This window comes from Gordionus sp. m RMFG-2023, chromosome 3 (assembly GCF_954871325.1).
Source record: "Gordionus sp. m RMFG-2023 chromosome 3, tfGorSpeb1-WG-v2, whole genome shotgun sequence".
Classification (NCBI taxonomy): domain Eukaryota; kingdom Metazoa; phylum Nematomorpha; class Gordioida; order Chordodea; family Parachordodidae; genus Gordionus; species Gordionus sp. m RMFG-2023.
In genome coordinates, this window is record NC_088777.1 from 49341149 (window position 1) to 49359807 (window position 18659).

Sequence of the window (18659 nt, forward strand, 5' to 3'; positions counted from 1 at the left end):
TAGACCCAGCCTTGTAAAAAAGTCTTAATTTGTAATTAATGTTTTTTGGGTTGTGACACAACATAATTTTTGGAAAACTTGAATTGTGTGGTAAAGTGTTCATTGGTGATATATCCGAAATAGAGTAGTTCGAAACAGACACGCGGTATAATTCTAATATTATAGCCGATGATCCCTTTGGCTTAGCCATACAAGTTACATTCAATAAATTCATCAATCCCACCAAATTATAATCATGAGCTATATATATGCTCACAGTTTTTTTTGGTAGAGTTTCATTCATTTTGGATATAATATTTGTAAAATATTTTTTAACATGGTTGAACATCTCTCCAGCCACCTTCTTTTGCAACAATCTGTTCGTATTAAAAAGTTTCATCAGAAACATTTCATACTTCTCCAGCTGAACTAATACTTGATTATTGGCCCAAGGTGGCAAAGGTAACTCATTTTCTATTATGGCGGATATGGAATCAGATATATTAGGCAAAATCTTTAAAAACTCCAATGAATCATTCAATGCTTCACTCACAAATCCAAGCTGCTTGAGCGTTAACCTCAAAAATGTGATATTTAAAAGTTCCTTATTTTCTACTTTTTCTTCGAATGCCTTTCTCTGCTCATGTTGCCATTGATTCTCCATTCTTATTTTAGACACATTTTTCCCAGATAATGTTGATGTTCTATTTATATATTTATGTCGGCTCATGAGTGAATTCCAGAAATGCTTGTCGTACAAAAACCTATTATTGATCACGATTCTTTTTAAACCTACCATAAATAAGAGCAGATTTTCAAAGTATGTTTTCATATTTATATCATCCTGCTCATGGAAAAGTCTCTGACCATTGTCATTGCACATAGCGCCATTGGATCTATTTAGAGGATGTGATAAAATATTTTCCAATTCCCTAACATCGGATTTATTTATTATCTCATACCCCAGACTATTCATGTGTTCCGATAGAACACCTAACAAAAAAGCTCCTAAGCTTTGTTTAGTTTCGTCTCTATCATCGCTGTAAAACTTTAATTTCAACAATTCGTTTAATATATCCGTTCCATTGAAATATCTGTTCACAATAAACTTACCCAAGTCGTAACTATCTTCATAACCTTTAGGTGATAATTCACCATGCTTTTCATTGCGCGGCATATAATGATAATTGGGTGGATTTAATTTTGTCCGTTCGTATTGAGCACCATGTCTTGCTATCACTGCCACTGAAAGTAATTCTTTAAATAATAAAATTTTTAAATAATTTAAAGTAAAAGCTTATATATGCGATAGATTTTAATAACACAATGTCAAGTCCCATTATATTAGCTCACAAATAAAAACAAGTCATCTGTTTCAAAAAAAGGGTCAAAAGAGCTTTCCTCCCAGCCCCGTTTTTTCCCTAATATTTCTTATTTTATATAAAATATATTTATAATTTACCTTCGGAGATTTCTTCATGATTTTTCTTTTGAGACGACACTGATAATGGTTTATTTAATTTTATTAGCAAAGATAATATACAAAGTTGGGCGAACATGCTTCAAAATATTTATTTTCTTTTAAGATAATTTATATTGCATTATATCGTAATTCAAAAATTAATTTTTTAAAATTTTTTTTAAGAAAAATATTGATAATAATTTTTTATACCTCTTATAAAAGTTTAAACGTCTATAAAATAAAGAATTAAACATGGTTATTTATATCCTATCAACTAGTAATTAATTTTGTATTATGCAAACAACGCTAAAAACCCACCATCAAAATAAAATATATAATTAAATTTGGGTAAAAGGTTAAAGTACATTGTACATTATAATTTCAACTAATAATATAAAAAATTTTTTTTATCTACTGGATCATTAAATCAAAGTATTTGTTTCTATCACAAGTCTTTTCATATACACTATTTTATATTGTATATAAGAAAATAACGCTGACAAATATGGCAGATTCTAAATAACCTGAAAATCAATAACTGAGGCAATCAGGTCGGTAAATATTACATGCTCGAATATTATTTTAGGGTGATATATATACGCCAATATTTTATAACCCTAACCTTAACCCCATATTATATGTATTTTGGGTGGAATCAAACATAGGCAAGAAGTATATTTTTCTTTAATAAAATTTAAAAATGGTGAAATTTAGCATTATATTTATCGTAAACTCCCTTATCAACATCAACCTTTTCATTCATATATAATATCTATCCAAAAGGCACACATCACGTCTCTTGACCCATATAATAAAATAAAAATAATTTTTCGGTTGTTAACGAGCACTAGTATTGTGTTGTGCTGTTGAGAATATAGTCAAATTAGAAACAGAGAATATTTTATCAAATTTTATTAAAATCCAAAATTTCAATTCCAAAAAAAACAAAATATGAAGATTTAAGTAGTAAAAATTAGGAATATAGTATCCGCTTTCATGGAGAATTAGTTTATTCTTGAAACTTTAAAATGGTTGTGTATCTTGTTTTAAGAATCTTTAACTCTTTTTAGAGTAGGGTGTTCGAATAATATTATACCTTGCTAAGATTGAATTCATTTCGCAGACCCAACGACTATATCATTAGTGATGCTCAAATTACCTATTGTTTGACGAGGTTAAATATTTATAACCTGGATTTAAAGGCTCCAATTCTAACCTAATGAGAAAATTTTTATCAGTACTCTTCTAAATTTTGCAGAATATTTAGAAATTGGCATTAAGGCATCTTTGAAAATGGGAGAAATAAGGGGATAGTACTATTATTACTCTTCAAACGTGAAATTGTTTAGATTGTTTTGTTGTGTGGAAGAAGATATTAATTTTCTATTTCGAATATTTCAATCGGACGAGTTTATATTTGATAGGTAATAGGACATGTGATTTTTCTTATAATACAGTTAAAACTATTGAGACGGTCAGTTCGGAGCTTTCGTATGATCATATGTTTTCCCTTTTATAGAGGGAATAAAGTTTATACAGAAAATTTGATGTTATTTAGATAATGCGATGGTTTCAATTTATTTAATAGAAATTTATTTATATAAAACTTTAAAGTGCCGAATAAATGCAGCTTTAATGTAATAAATATTTATTTATTACATCAATATTTCTCATTAAAAAATTACTAATTTGCTAATTGCAAATAATTTCATATTTTAAAAAAAATTATAAATAAATGTTATCTTTTAAATTTAATTCCATGTCAAAATTTTTTTTTGAAAATCTTATAAACCTATATTCTTTTAGACTTAATTCAGCATCATATGCATAAATGTATGGCGAACTTCAAGGGAAGGCATTAATTAAACTGTATTACAGCCGAGTAATCATGTTAGGAATTATTAGCCTTAGTCTTACTATGTCACGAATACATAATCTTTTAGTAGAGCAATTTTACTCTTAAAAGATAACTTGAGTCCTGGATTTAGCTAGAGTGCCAGGAGCTTGTGGAAAATTAAGATTTAAGATCTAACATGAATCTTGTGGTCCTTAATAATATCTTTTAGAGGGAAATATGATGCCTAGTCTACCACTTGATCCCGGGTTATTCCAAACTTAATGTTGAAGATTTCTCCAGTAAATAGATTGATTCCCATATTTTTAATATTTAAAAAAAACAGAGGGCAATCATTTGAGCATAAATAATGCACTGTATATTAATAAAAACAATAAGAAAAGTATAAACAGCTAAGTCACATTCAGCCGGGGATTCTATATATGTTAGTTTGTTTTGATTATCGAACTTAAAAATGTGTATTAGGTAATAGTTTGATTGAATTCTGATTTTCCTGCTAAGAACGCTACAAAGCGATGAATCGAATCGAATCTCAATGTTTATTTCAATTACTTTATTGATCCTATTGGATGTTTCACTAAATATTTAGATTAGTTTTTATTGATAAGTTCGTCTTCGCGTGTAATTAAATAATAATATAATATTTTGTTTAATAAATTTTTTTTTTTTAAAAAAAAATAAGAATTCAAGTTCAATTAATAAGATTATAATATTATTAGTTGCAAAATGTATTATTTACTAATCTATTTAAGATAACTTTTTAGTTAAATATTTTTTTCAATATATATTATTAATAAGTTCATGTATATGTTATGTAGTATAGTAAAGGGAAATAAACATTTTTTATGGAAAAAAAAAATTAATGCCTAAAAATTTGGTCTGGGCTAGGGAGGTTGGGTAGGGGGAGCCTTAATTTTATTTTGAAAATATTAAATAAAAAGAATATATATTATTATTAAAATATTATAGCAAAATATATTCCATGAAATTTTCTTGAGTTGGGATGTGGGTCCTAATTTTGATTCCAAATCTTTTTTATACCAATGTCGAGATACAATTTTGAAAATTGAACACAAGCCAAAAAATGTTTAATTTGCTAAAGTAAAAATTCGCTCGATAGTTAAGTAAATTCTTCTCACAATTCGCCGTGCTGCCAGGAATAACATAGCTGTGCCAGAAAAAAAGATATCCATGCAATTTAGTTATTTATATAAGAAGAAGAAAGAACTTCAAGATTAATTTACTCGTTTAATCCAATCTTTGGCAGATTATTTTTATGTATTTCTAAAACCAATCTATATTCTATCCCCACTTTCTAAACTTTAATGTTAGAATTTATTTTTGACAAAATATAATATTTTTTATCAGAGATCTACTTTATTTAATAATTATTTATATCTATTGATAAATAATGAAATTGCTCGTTTTGTAACAAATTTTATCTTAACAATATAATATCAAAATTACAACAATTACAATGTTATTAATATAATACTTTTGCAATTCCAATTTACAAATAATAATGGTCTTCGTTGTCAATAAAATTAAGATCAATTCGAAACATATCATAATCGTTAATAATTATTTCCTCTAAAATAAAATAAAGTACGTCGGAAATAATAAAAGTGAACATAAGAAAAATGAGCATTCAGGGTTTTCCTATTTTCGGATGGTTGATTTTTTTAACCATTTATATCATATATTACCAATATATGGCCACCATCCCACTATTCTTTTACGAATCATCCCTCTTTTACCTTTCTTCTCTCTTTCCTTCATCTTCCTCCTTTGTATATATGTTATTTTTATTATTTGTTCTTCCCTATTATTTTATTTTCATTTTATCTCCTACTTTGTCTGTTTCCTTTCTAACTTCATATATCATTTATCATCTGTTTTCAATTATCTTTACTCGGTTGTATTCCCTATTCTACCAGTTTTTATAATATTTTTTATTTCTTTTTCCTCCGTTTTTCCTATCTTTCTACTTTTTCTCTATCAGTTTTATTTGTTGTTTCATTTTCCCTCTGGCTTGTATAATTTTGTCTCCAAATTATTAATTGTACTTTTCCAACCTTTTGTCCTTCATCAATTCTTTGTTGTGCGATATCAGTCCCTACTTTAATCGAATCTTGTTGTTTTCTCTTATTCATGATATATATTTTTGTTAGATTCTTATATTCTCTCCTAACTTAGTTTCGCTCTTCGTCTTGTCTGTCTCCTTTTATTATTTATCCACTACTATTGTTTCAATCTTTAGATTCGTTTCGAGCTAGAATTTATCGCTTCCTTGAATTTTTCTTCTCCATTGCCTATAATTGTTTGTAATTTTCTTTGTTGTTTACTATTGCCTTTGCTGTTCTTCATTTCTATTTATAAATTTTATCAAGATTGCTTTTCTTTTTATGTCATGTCTATTTCACTCTCTTTAATTCATGTCCTCTACTCCCTTTCTCTTGTTTTATCAGCTTCATGTATCTCCTTCCTCGTAAATCTAATTATACTATCATCTCTGGTTTTCTTTTATCTCATCTTTCTTGCTATCTCTATTATATTTTCTATTCTATTAGTCCTAGCATATATTCTCATTCTCTTGATCCTTTTATCTAAAATACCCTTTAATTCTATTGATCATTTGTTATAATCAATTTTTGTCGATTCATTTGTCTTAATATATTATTCCTTGTTTTCTACGCGCTCAATCTAATTATCCACTCATTGTTCTCTCCTAGACACACTTGTATCTTCCCCTCCCTTCTCATTTTCATTCACTTTTTTCTTTTTTTTTGTATATTTGTTTTTTGTGTAAATGTGTGTTAATATAATATATTTATATTAATTTGTACCATATTAACTTAAAATTTATTTATAATGATAAAATTAATTATAATTAAAATAATTTATAATGATAAAATTAATTATAATTAAAATAATTTATAAAGATATAATTATATTTGATTAAAATATTATGATCAAAATATAACTAAAAATTCATATATAAAAATGTAATCATTTAAATTAAAGTCATTTGTAATATTTTACCCGTGTGAATTTTCCTAAATTAAATAATTTTTTTTATAATTTGTCCCTTCGACTATACTAATATTTAAAATGAATGAAAGATGTGATATTAAGTGCACTAGCTCTAAACGTCTTATATATAACAGAGTTATACAGAGCAACGCTTAGTTCTCTCATGAAAACCCCATCAGAGAAATAAAGAGGATCATCCACGTTTTTTGGGTAGGTTGCAGTTACCTGTGCGCGCAAGAAGTAAAGCAACTTACTTAAGGTAAAAAGCCCATGCCGATTAAATAAAAATTTGATTATGAAAGGGTTATATTGGCTATGTTGTTTTTTAATTTAATTAGCATTTTGAGTAGTGTTGTTAAAAAGCTCGATTCGGGTCGATTTTAAAAAACGGCCCCGATTAAGATTATAACCAAGATAACATTATTCAAGCTTAAAGATTTAGCTCATAGCTGGCAGAAATGTTTGGACATCTATTTTCCAAATCTTGATACTTAGATAATGTTATTTTAGCTAAAATCTTGATCGAGCCGTAATAAAAAATTGACCCAAATCGGGCATTTTAACAACACTAATTGTGAGAACCAAGAAATAAACATATGATTAAATAAAAAAGTACTAATACCAGTGCAAATACAGTAATCAATAATACTAGTTTATATCCAACTTTGAAGATAATCCCATTCCATATTTAGTATCCATCATCTATTTTGATCATTTAATAATTATAAATAAAGACTGAGATATGATTGAATGAATAAATGAATGAATTAATAAATAAATGAACGAATGAATGAATGATTAAAGGAATGAATCAATGAATTAATGAATCAACTCATTCGCCTCCATAATAATAAATTTCTCACACCTTTTTATCACACCTTTTTGAGTAAGGTTTCAAATGTCTGATCTAGTGACAAAATTTACCGAATTGACAAATTGTAAGGCAGAAACAGCATTATCATATTTATCCAAATATGAATGGATTTTAGAAGTAAAATTTTTTTTTAGAATACAATATGATTAAAAAAATATATTTAGGATGCGTTATATCATTATTTTGAGGAAGTCTCTGATAAACCAGAAAATAAAAATTCTAATTCCTCTGAAAAAACTCGAGAGCTGAATAAATCTGCTGGCCATGTTGACAAAAATTTTAAAATTAATAATACATCTAATATTCAAAAGGAACATAAGTTTTTTATAGATTTATTATACATTTTAACCTTATATTAGAATCCAAACTTTAGATTCAATTTTAAAGGATAATAAAAATGAAGACGAAGGTGCTCAAGCCTTCTATGCAGGTGGATCAGACAAAAGGTTCTTTATTTAAAAAAAAAATACAATTATTTTTATATATAGTGGGCAATTGATACTTGGACCATCTTCATTTAAAGACAAAAAAGGAATAGACAATGCTATTGAAAATATTTTTAAAACTGCACTAGAGTAATATATTGTATAATATGCTCTAAAAAAATATAAATATTCTATCTAATAAGCAATGGAGCTAAAGAAATTAATCCTTCTGCCCTCACAGATGCTCTTAAAAATGTTAATCCATCTAGTATTTTTTCCTCCAACAAAAAGGCATTTAGTGGTAAAGGATATGTATTAGGAGGTTTAATCATATTTTATGTTAAAGATATACAATTTAAATTTATCTGTTGATTCCAGTTAAAGGAAAAACTTAATAATGTATTGATACCAGTGGTTGGAAACTGCCGATTTATATTATCATAAACCTGATTTTGTTTTTTATACATATTTTTTAATTTATCAATTTACTATTTTTTATAGTATGTCACTGTCTATGATTATATCTTAGCAATTCATTTTAAATAAATTACTATCAAATATTTGTTCCAAAAGTCATTCTGTCATTTAAAAAGTAGCACCCCATTAAACCTGCAATATTCTATAAGTTAATTTGGTGGATTTTTAAAGATTAATTTGTTTAATTTTTTTAAATCAGAGTTTTGCTAAGCCTCACCTAATTTTTTATGTATAAATTGCCCAGCCCTGACCAAAATTTTTTTTATTAAAAAATTCTTAAGATTTATCCTTTAAAAATTGAGGTAAAAAGGACACCACCTATTGTGTAATTTTTTCATTTCACCTCTACTAAATACTTTTTTTTAAATATTAAATAATAAAAATGATATATTTTTTAAACAATATTAAAATGATTAATTTTTATGAATAAGCATATTCAGAGAATTAAAAAAATAAAATGCCAAGAATTGCTGTCCTTTATTCTTCCAAATATCATGCATCTATTTCCTAATTAAATCTGTTGATCATTTTTAATAAGTGACATATAATAAAGTGGGAAATGGAAATCTCCATCTTATGAAGTTTGCAAATTTTTTGTAAATAGCATTTTAAACTAATAAAAATTATCCCTCCCCTCTCTTTATCTTAATGAATACAATAATAAATTTTTAAAAATAAATGATTACATTTTAAATAATTAGATAAAATTTTCTATTTTCAAAGGAGAAATGTCAAGATAATTTTTTTTAAATCATTTTTTTTGTTGCTGGTTCGATAAGAAGGTGATCATGAAGGGCAGCAAAAAAATACAGACGATTCTACCCCCATGGCAGACGATTCCTTACACCTCGAAACAGCAGATGATATTTATCGTCGCATTTTATCTTCATCAGCCATTCCAGCTTCTCAACGTCCAAACGATAATTCCTGCATAGTATTGAGACTTTGGAGAGATGGTATACATCATTATTTATTTACCTGTCAAATCATTTTTTATCCTTTGAACCTTTTTTTTGAAATTTGTGTATGGTGAAAATTAGATTTTACATCAGCTAAATTTTAAAGTTTATACAAAAAATTATATTCTCAAATTCTTTTAATGTTTAGTTTGGAGAAAAAAAAACATGTAATATATATAGTAATGAATGATGTAATGGAATCCTGTCAGAGTTATATTTTTTTGTATTGATAATATTTAGAATATTTAGTAATATGTTGTGTTATAAGCAGACTTTGGAACCAAACTCTCGAACCCTTTCATTTTATAAGAACTAGATCCAGAGTTTGAAATGTTCTCTCAAAAATTTTCGATCTTGAGATTTATTTTTGGGAATGCCCAAACAATAAATCTTTTGTGATTTTTATTCATAAGACAAATCTTTCATGATTAGAATCACAAATTTTTCTTAAAAAATAAATTATTTAATGTTGTGATCTCCAAAGATTGTTAGTTCATAATTTTTGAAGATTTTTATTTAAACTGTGTTCATTTTAGGGTATTTATTGCTTATATTTTTTTTAGCCTGGAATTTCAGAACAGCATCAAATTTAAGAAACACTCACTTTTTAAAGAAAAAAAATCTCAGTAACAGATCTAGAATCCTTTTTTTGGTCCGGTTCATAACGTCTTCTTTTTTTTTATCAAACTCTGGGTCTCCTTTTATTAGATTGATAGAGGAGGACACTAAACATTTTTTGTGGATTAAAAGAAGCTGTATATAATAACATGAAAATATTTATTTATTTTTTTTAGTATACCACCATGTTTTTTTTAACATTATATAACATACCAATTATTCATATATATATATATTATTCTGTATGATATATTTTTATATCAAAATAAGGTTTTACGATTGACACGGAAAATGATAACGATGAGAATGAAGATGATGGTGAGGAGGACGATGAAGGAGAAGGTGATTTAAGGAGTTATTCAAACCCCGAAAATCAAGAATTCCTTAATTCCGTTTTGAGAAGGTAAATACTTTTTTCTTATTATTTAAGTCCAGAAAGAGCAAAGTGAATTTATATCATTGATTTTTTATCTAAATATTAATAAAAATATATATGATTCGATGTTCTATTTATTGCCCTTTATCTTTTTTTTAGTAATTTAGTCATCATTTACAATTTATTCACTTTTAATAATTCAGTCACAATTTACATTTTATTTATCAATCCTAATACAAGGAAATAGCAATAGTATATGTGTAGTCAATAATCTATTACGAAGTTAACCAACACCTATTATATTAATTATATTATCATATCTAAATGACGAATATAATTCATAATATGTAAATAGAATATTACAATAAATTACTCCTTTATTAAGTTATCATTTTTAAATTTTTTATCTTATATATCATTTTAATAGAATTTTGAGTTTCGTTTTATTAATTTTATATTAAATCCAATTAAACAAGAATCTAGTAGTGTGCAGGAAGAAAAAATATAATCATGAATTACAGGGACTTGATGTCTTGGGGAACATTAAAGTTTAGAATACAACTAAAAATTAGAAAGCTGATGATTATAACAAACGAATAAATGATGAAATATTACGAATCTCATTTACGTTTTATTTTTAGATTAAATAAATTTTTAAACTATGAACACAGGGTAAAATTAACATGCTCAAAATTGCCCCATTTACGGTTTACCTTCTATTTTTTTTAATCAGAATTGCTCTAGAATTGGAACCTTATTTAATTTAATAATTTTAAAAAATTACTCCTCCCCCCCTCCTTAACTTCCTTATTTCCAATTTCATTTTAGATTTAATAGTCGACTAGTTAACTAAATATATGTTAAATTTATTCGACTATTGGCACTCAGTTTCTATTTTAATCTAGTAGGACAGAAGGACTCCTTTAAAAAATAATATTTTTTTTTAAAAAAAATTTGATTTTTTTAAAAGCGAAATACCACCCGAATTATCGAGAAAAATGGCTGGAAGACATTTGAATCTAATAATGGAGGATCATAGAACAACGGATTTTGAGGGAAAGACGACCAAAAAGTCGAATCTTTTCAATTCTTCCTGCTGTTCTACTTCCGCCAAAGCTTCTAATCGCAAAACGAAGCCTTTTACTGGCGCGGGTCATATTCTTGGAAGGTTACTTAAATACAAATTTTATAATCTATTTATTTGTTTAAATTTAGGGTCCATTACTCCCCATCCCATTACAAAAACATATAACTTAAATAAAAGTTGATTGTTTTTTCGAGAAAAAATGATTTGACATGACATTTTTTTATTTTTTTCAACACTAATTAAATCAAAATGAAATTGTATATATTTTTTTTATCAGTCCGAGTCCTAGTGTGATAACAGCTACTTCATCCGTTTCCGGTATTTTGAAAGGTGGAAATCATCAACAAACCTTAGAAAATGCCACACTCTCTGAATTCGACGTCAACAAACCTGCTACTAAAATACAGATTAGACTCGAAGATGGTACAAAGTAAGATTTTTTTGTTCTATAAAGTTAATGTTATGCAAATCTAATCATTCATCACTATATAATCAATTAAAAATTATAATAATTTTTCTTTAAATATGCAGACTTTCACTCAAATGCAATTTGCAACATACCATAGGTGATATCAGAAAGGCCATTGTAAAGTAATAACAAACACTATGCATATGTTATATCGTTATAAAATCTTGCAGGGTGGGAGAAAGTATATATACAATATGGAATATATTTAACTTAACAAATAATATTTCAGATAATATATTCACGCTCGATTATTGGAGTGTTACAGGACAATGGACTAAGTTTCAATATAAAAATTTTAAAAAAATTTATGACACTATATTAAAATTATCTTGGTCCTCCAGTACCTTGTGTACTAGGGGGGGGGGGGGGGTCTGCAAATGAAAATCATTTTGAACAAAAAAATTTTTGAATTTGTGATTTCAATTTTGAAAGATTTTGGCATTTTTAGGTAAAATTTTATCAAAAATCTCCCTTTAAATATATTCTTCGAAATTATTTGAAGATCACTTTCAAAAATTTTAATTAAACATAGTGATCTGCATCGGGCCAAATTTATCAAGCCCAGCCTGGCCCGAATTTTTTTTTAAAAAGGTTTTGCCGGACGGGCCCGAACCCGAAATATTTTTAAAAAAATTTTGCCAGCCCGATCCCGAAAATTATTTTAAAAAAATTTACCGGCCCGGCCTGCCCCGAATTTATTTAAATATAGAAATTAATTTTAATTACTCAAAATAAAAGACATGTTATATGCCGTTTAGTTTCAATTAATAAAATCATATATTTTTATTTGACATAAAAATTCAATTATAAAATTGATAAATTTAGATATATTTAAAATAATTTCCAAGGTCCGGCTCGACCCGGCCTGAATTCATTATAAAAATATTAGGCCTGGCCCAAACCCAATTATTTTAAATAGAGGCTTAGCCTTGCAGATCTCTAATTAAACATTCCAACATTCGAGCGGCTAAATATTATATATCATTTCAAACCCGTCGCTCACTCCGAAGATCTTCTGAAATTATTATATGAAATCTAATTATATATTTTAATGAAAAAATGATTAGGTATATTCCGAAATACGATAGCGTGGTTTTCAAATTACTTGTATCATTTCCTAAATTAAATCTAGATGATGATAATCTTACAATTGAACAAGCAAATTTGATTAATAGCGTTATAATTCAGAAGATTATTTCATAATTATTACCTATATTGTAATGTCAGCTACCTACCTTTCAAAGATGTAACTTATAATATAACTCTTTCTTCCTAATTTATTTATTATTTTTAAATGTACAATATGCCAATTTATGCTAAAGTTTGTTCAATAAACTATATATTTCGAGTTGGGGTTATTTTAAAAGAGAATGAAACTAAGATCAGAAAAATATAAAATGTAAAAATTCAGTAACATTATATATTCATTAATATAATGATCGAGGAAATTTAAGATTGTAAGAATTTTTCTTAGAAATTAAAATAATGTGTAGGAATTTAAAGTATTGTGTTAGACAAGAATTAAAGATAATTATTTACGTAATACAATGACATATGTGTTGCAATATAATTTTACATTTCCTTATATAACAAGAAAAATAATTGTCTTTCGTATATAACCGCAGAAAAGTAGGAATAAACATTTATATAACAACGCTAATATATATCTTTTAAATAGATACATACAACTCTTTTTGTTTTTAATTAAATAAACATTATATCAAAATATATATAACTAAATAAACAAATATATATAACTAGGATGATATTTTGTCTCTGTTTAAGCCATTATAAAATAAATTTATTAAAAAAATGGTATATATATTTCTATATAAAAAATTAATCCATAAAATTTGATTTTTAAAAAAATGAATAATTTTTTCACTGCGTTACACCTTACTTTAATATTTTATTTCGTTATTTCAATACATATCTTATATTTTTACTAAATTTCTTTATAAATTCAAATTTATTAATCATTGCTTTATTTTTTAAGAGCGATTTATTTTCATATATCTTACAGGGAGGTAAAGATAAGTTTTTATATAATCGTCGTATAAATATTTTTATTAAATTTAAAAAATTTTAATGCGCCAGAAAATTTTCAACTGACATTTGTAATGCTTAAAATTGGGGTCAGCATAGCTGTTCAATGACCTAGTCATTAGACCTTACTGATAAAACGTTATAATAGCCTAACATCATAACGCTATGCTTATTTCAAAGTAAATAATATAGCTGAGATATTGCTTATCAATATAACAACCACATGTCTTCTATCATAAGAAATGAAATAATGTAATAAATACGTTTTACATCTGTATGATATGATTTCTTCTCTAAGACTGCTTTTCTATTCCCACAATTTTTTATATATATATTTAATATGACAAATTGAAATAATTTATTTGAGTATTTTTAAGGATCCAACCCTTAACGCACATCATTTTAGGTTCGGATAAAATAACCGTTCAGATTCTTATCATAAAAATTATATCCGTTCAGTTTGAGCTTTTAAAACATGTTCAGACCTTTTAACGTACAAGCATATTAGAAATATATAAAAATAGAATATTTTTTTAGCTTTTTTCACTATTCTCCAAAAAATAATATTTAGCCTTACAAAATTATCTTCTAATGGTAGAGAACACTACTATATGATAACTTAGGTAGTTGGCACAAATAATATAGAAAAATTTACTTAAGCTTTTTAGTCAAAACGGACTATTAATCATCTTTAAAAAATTTAAAATAGCCAAAGGTTCAACCCGGTCCACATCTTTTTTGTAGGTTCAGGTGATATAAATTTTACTGTTCAATCTATTGTAATTCTACAAATATGTTTATTGCTGATAATATAAAAATTTATTAATAAAATTTAAAAAAAAAATGTTTTTAAATTTTTTGATAATATATTAATGACTAACCATTCATAATTATAGGTTATTATCTCTATTTAGACCAAAAGACTACTAAGTACTAAGTGAAATAATTTTTGAACCCTAAAATTTATAATCAAGGTAAAGTTAGCGTATATTTAGTATATTTTTAATATGAGCTATATCACAGGTGTGCAATTCATAATAGTGGATGTCATGATTTCTTTATTTCCTCTTTTTCCTTATCATCATTTAAACTTCAATCATGATTTCTATTCGTGGTTTAACTTAAATTTCATATGTGATTAGCTCTTTTTAATGATTATACAGTAATTTCATATAAATAGTTTATTTTAATATAAAGGAATTTTTAAAATATAGTTCTTTGCAAATTCATTTATGGTAATAAAGAAAAAAAACCGGAAAATATATCCCCAGGAAAAAAAAATTCTGGATTTTGATTTTTTTTCTTCATACTTATAAAATTTGTCATAAGAAGCAATTCTCAATTCCAAATACTCGAATTGAGCCTGATTTTCTCCAGAAGCTTGGAACGTGAATCAGAGCACTCTATCTATCCGACGAAGAACACACAAATAATCAATAAGAATGTTGGTGTTTTTCTAATCTGGTTATTATATACATATAATCATGGTTTACAAATAAAATAAATATATTTTATTATAAAATTTTGTCAAATTTAGTCTACTTAATATCGTAATTAAGAATGGATATTGTATTTATTACTATAGCAAATAATCTTGAAAATAAGAAACATGGGTTATTTTACTGGGATATTTTTTCCCAGTACCAATTTGATCTTCAGCATTTTATCTTGTTTAAGCATTTTTTATTGAGGGTATATAAGTAACCTTTAAATAATGAATTAGGGCCTAAAGAAATTTAATATATATATTATATTTTTTCCTTAAATACTAATTTGTCTATACATATATGAGTATATTTATTATAATCCAAAAAAATATACCTATATTATTAGTGGTCTTCAGTAAATTGAGGGTTTTTTCCGGAGGTTTTTTTCCAGGATTCTTTATTTATAAGTATGACATTTTAGAGGATAGTATTTGCACTGAAGGGCAAGAAATAATCATTGTTATTTTTATCTAGGTATAGTCAGACCCGTCATGGTTTAGCAAAATATTTGTTAAATATCAGCTGGTTTAACGTCAATATGGGTATGATATATCATTTTAAAATTGAAAAATGTGCTTTTTGGTGTTAATAATTGTATGACACAATGGTATATGCCTATTCCCAATTTAAATTATATAGATGTCTATGAATCATATCCAAAGTATAATATTATATACTCCCAATCGTAATATAATTTAAGGAAGCAAAAAATAAAAAATGTAAATAATTATTCACAAATTGCTGGTATACTGATAGAACCAGGATATAAAGTTTTACCTTCAGTTTTATTAATATATTTCATGTAATAAAAAAAGATGAACACTCATAAAGTTGAAATTTATGAAAATGTACCCTCATTTGATCTCATTAAAAATAGCATGTCTTATCAAAATTTTATGCCCATTTTCCACAAAGTATTATATATATGAATTCATGATTTACATTTTAAATAAGGTTGATGCAAACAAGCAAATTAATTCTGCAAAAAAATCTCAGTTTGACTTTATAAACAATCATTTTGATCAATTAAACATATCTAAAATGTCTAAACACTTTGCAGAAAATCTATTAAATCAAAAGTGTTTAGATGGTGAATTTATTGTTAGACATAGCAATTCTCAAGTAAATTTAATTATTTTATATTATTTAAAATTTATATAAATTTACAAGTTTGGTTTTAAAAACATAATTTAAAAGTCTATTTTAAAATATTGGCTATAAATATATTGTGAAGCTAATACAATTAAATAAAATTGGTTTGGTTAAATGAAATATGTTGTAAATTACAATAACATTAGCCTTTAATTAATAATGATTTAACTCCAAAATATATAAAAAAAATTATTTAAGACATCTTAAAAAAAGTTGGCCTGGGCCAAAATACAGAAAATGTAAAAAATATATAGAAAATATTTTAACTAAACATTGTTGATAAAAACTTCCAGTTTATGACAAAACATAGTAGCAATTAGATTATTGAGCATTTTGTGGAGGGGGGGGGGGGGATTTAAAATTTATTTATTAAAACTACTATATATAATATCTATAAAAATGTTGAAACAAAAAATAATATAAACATAAATGTAATCCTAAAGTACATTTAAAATTTTTTTTGCATGTTCTGTTTAAGGAATAGGAATTCCCTTAGTTTAAGTCTTTGCGATTTAATTTTAAAAAAAAAACTAAAAGTTATAAGAGTGAACTGCCCATTGGTAGACATTGCTATTGGCGAGAATATGAAATTGCTAAGGCTTTTGTATTTGTTTTATTTTTTAGTCCTACTTGAGTAAGCAGGCAGCTTTTAATATTGATGGGGAAGTATGAGGCACATTTATAATCTCAAATAAGCGATTTTCTCATGGCCCAGAAGATATTGAATTAATAAATATATCTTTACATTGTAACCATCATTAAATTGCAACTTTTAGGAGATTCCATATATGTAAGTATACACTTGCTTATTTATTAAGGATGCTCAATTATCTAATTACAATGGTTGCACAAAATACAATCTTTTAAATTTTCTATATTTTTTTACATTTGGGATAACACTTAGGTTGACAACATTTTGTAAATATATTTTAACAAAAATCATTTTCTTTTTGGGTTCAAACCAGTTTCAAAATAACCTTCTGCCCCTTAATGTTCCAATTTGTAATCTCATGAGCCACACCTGCTCTCACAAAATTATGATTTTTTTGTATAATGTAATGTTTGGGCATGGTCTTTTTACATTTTTTTAATGTACAAATAGTACACTATGGCTGTGCAAAAATACTAACCCAATAATATTTATTTATATTAAAATTGAGTTAATGATAGTATGCTCACGTAAATGAGAGATCATTATATATTAATTAAATTGTATTTAGTTATAAATTGCAAAACTTGCAAGTTATTACTTTTAATATAAACATAGCCCAAATATTTATGGCTTTTTTTTGTTATCCCAATTTCGTCAAAGAAGTTTTATTTCAGAAAAAATATTCATCCTATCAAAGGATCAAACAAAAGAAGTAGAAAAATAATTATATCGAAATATAGATGGCTCAAATAGCTACTACGTAATTTACCATCAATTTAAAATTTTCATCGTGATTGAAAAGATATTTGATTAATTGTTATTTAAAAAAGAATTAATAAGAACTTGGGATAATAATTATATTCATGTCAATAGAAATTTTTTTTTGATTTCGTTTCTTGGATGTGGTGAGTGATCAAGAAAGATATTTTATGCATAAAAATCGCAAAAATTTTACTTATAAAACATTTGTAATTTTAGTTAAAATTTGATTAAATAACTTGTTTTTAGCATTCTAAAAAAAATCTTCAGAGATCTAAATCTTTGATGATCTTTTATTTATTTTAAAGAGCATTTCAAACTCCGATCAAAATTAATGTTAAAAAAATATCGAGATATCCTTCTTCGAAAAAATAAAATATACGAAATGAACCATAAAAAAATTAAATAACTGCTCACACCAGTAATGCGTGTTTACAATATTTACTAAATAATAACCATGATTTTAATTTACAAGAAAAACTGTATGGTTCTATCGGTTATGTTTGAACGCAAGACGTACCATTTTACTATAACTATTATAGTTACCCAACAACGCCCACAAACGCCTCCCGGAATCTCAGGCAATTCGAAATGCAACAAAGTTCCCACGGGAACCTCGTCAGATAGTAAGAACCGTAAATACTGTATCGGGAATTATACATTCGACGATTTGACCGAAATAGTAAACTATTACACGCGTCACCCTCTTTACCGCATCGAACTGAGACACGCCAAAAATACTCCCAACTTCAAACACATTTACCTCATTAAACCATATGCATAATTTTTTTTTGACTTAAATATTATTTAGTTTAATAAGCGCATTTATTTGAATTATTTTTTATGATGACCAAAAAAAAAAACTAACAGAAGATGCTTGGACGATTTATGCTATCTATTGCTAAGAAAAATAATATTTATTATTTTTATAATAATTATTATTATAAAT

At 26.0% G+C, this 18659-nt stretch overlaps 2 protein-coding genes across 3 annotated transcripts; both read left to right on the forward strand.

The window, feature by feature from the left end:
- The first annotated feature begins 7226 nt into the window (after nucleotides 1-7226).
- On the forward strand, nucleotides 7227-12916 carry LOC135926418 (NSFL1 cofactor p47-like). Of its 2 annotated transcripts, none has more exons than XM_065462293.1 (11): nucleotides 7227-7320; nucleotides 7368-7522; nucleotides 7563-7649; nucleotides 7692-7778; nucleotides 7832-7950; nucleotides 8885-9061; nucleotides 9953-10085; nucleotides 11029-11226; nucleotides 11423-11575; nucleotides 11677-11736; nucleotides 12682-12916. In XM_065462293.1, exons 1-11 carry the CDS (start codon nucleotides 7228-7230, stop codon nucleotides 12815-12817), a joined length of 1398 nt encoding a protein of 465 aa, XP_065318365.1. In that variant the 5' UTR covers nucleotide 7227; the 3' UTR covers nucleotides 12818-12916. The 2 variants fall into 2 exon arrangements, with proteins under 2 accessions (XP_065318365.1, XP_065318366.1); XM_065462294.1 differs by having other exon boundaries at nucleotides 8888-9061.
- A 3207-nt stretch (nucleotides 12917-16123) lies between these two features.
- On the forward strand, nucleotides 16124-18610 carry LOC135926105 (uncharacterized). Its single transcript, XM_065461795.1, has 2 exons — nucleotides 16124-16269; nucleotides 18186-18610. Exons 1-2 carry the CDS (start codon nucleotides 16189-16191, stop codon nucleotides 18492-18494), a joined length of 390 nt encoding a protein of 129 aa, XP_065317867.1. The 5' UTR covers nucleotides 16124-16188; the 3' UTR covers nucleotides 18495-18610.
- Nucleotides 18611-18659: the final 49 nt, after the last annotated feature.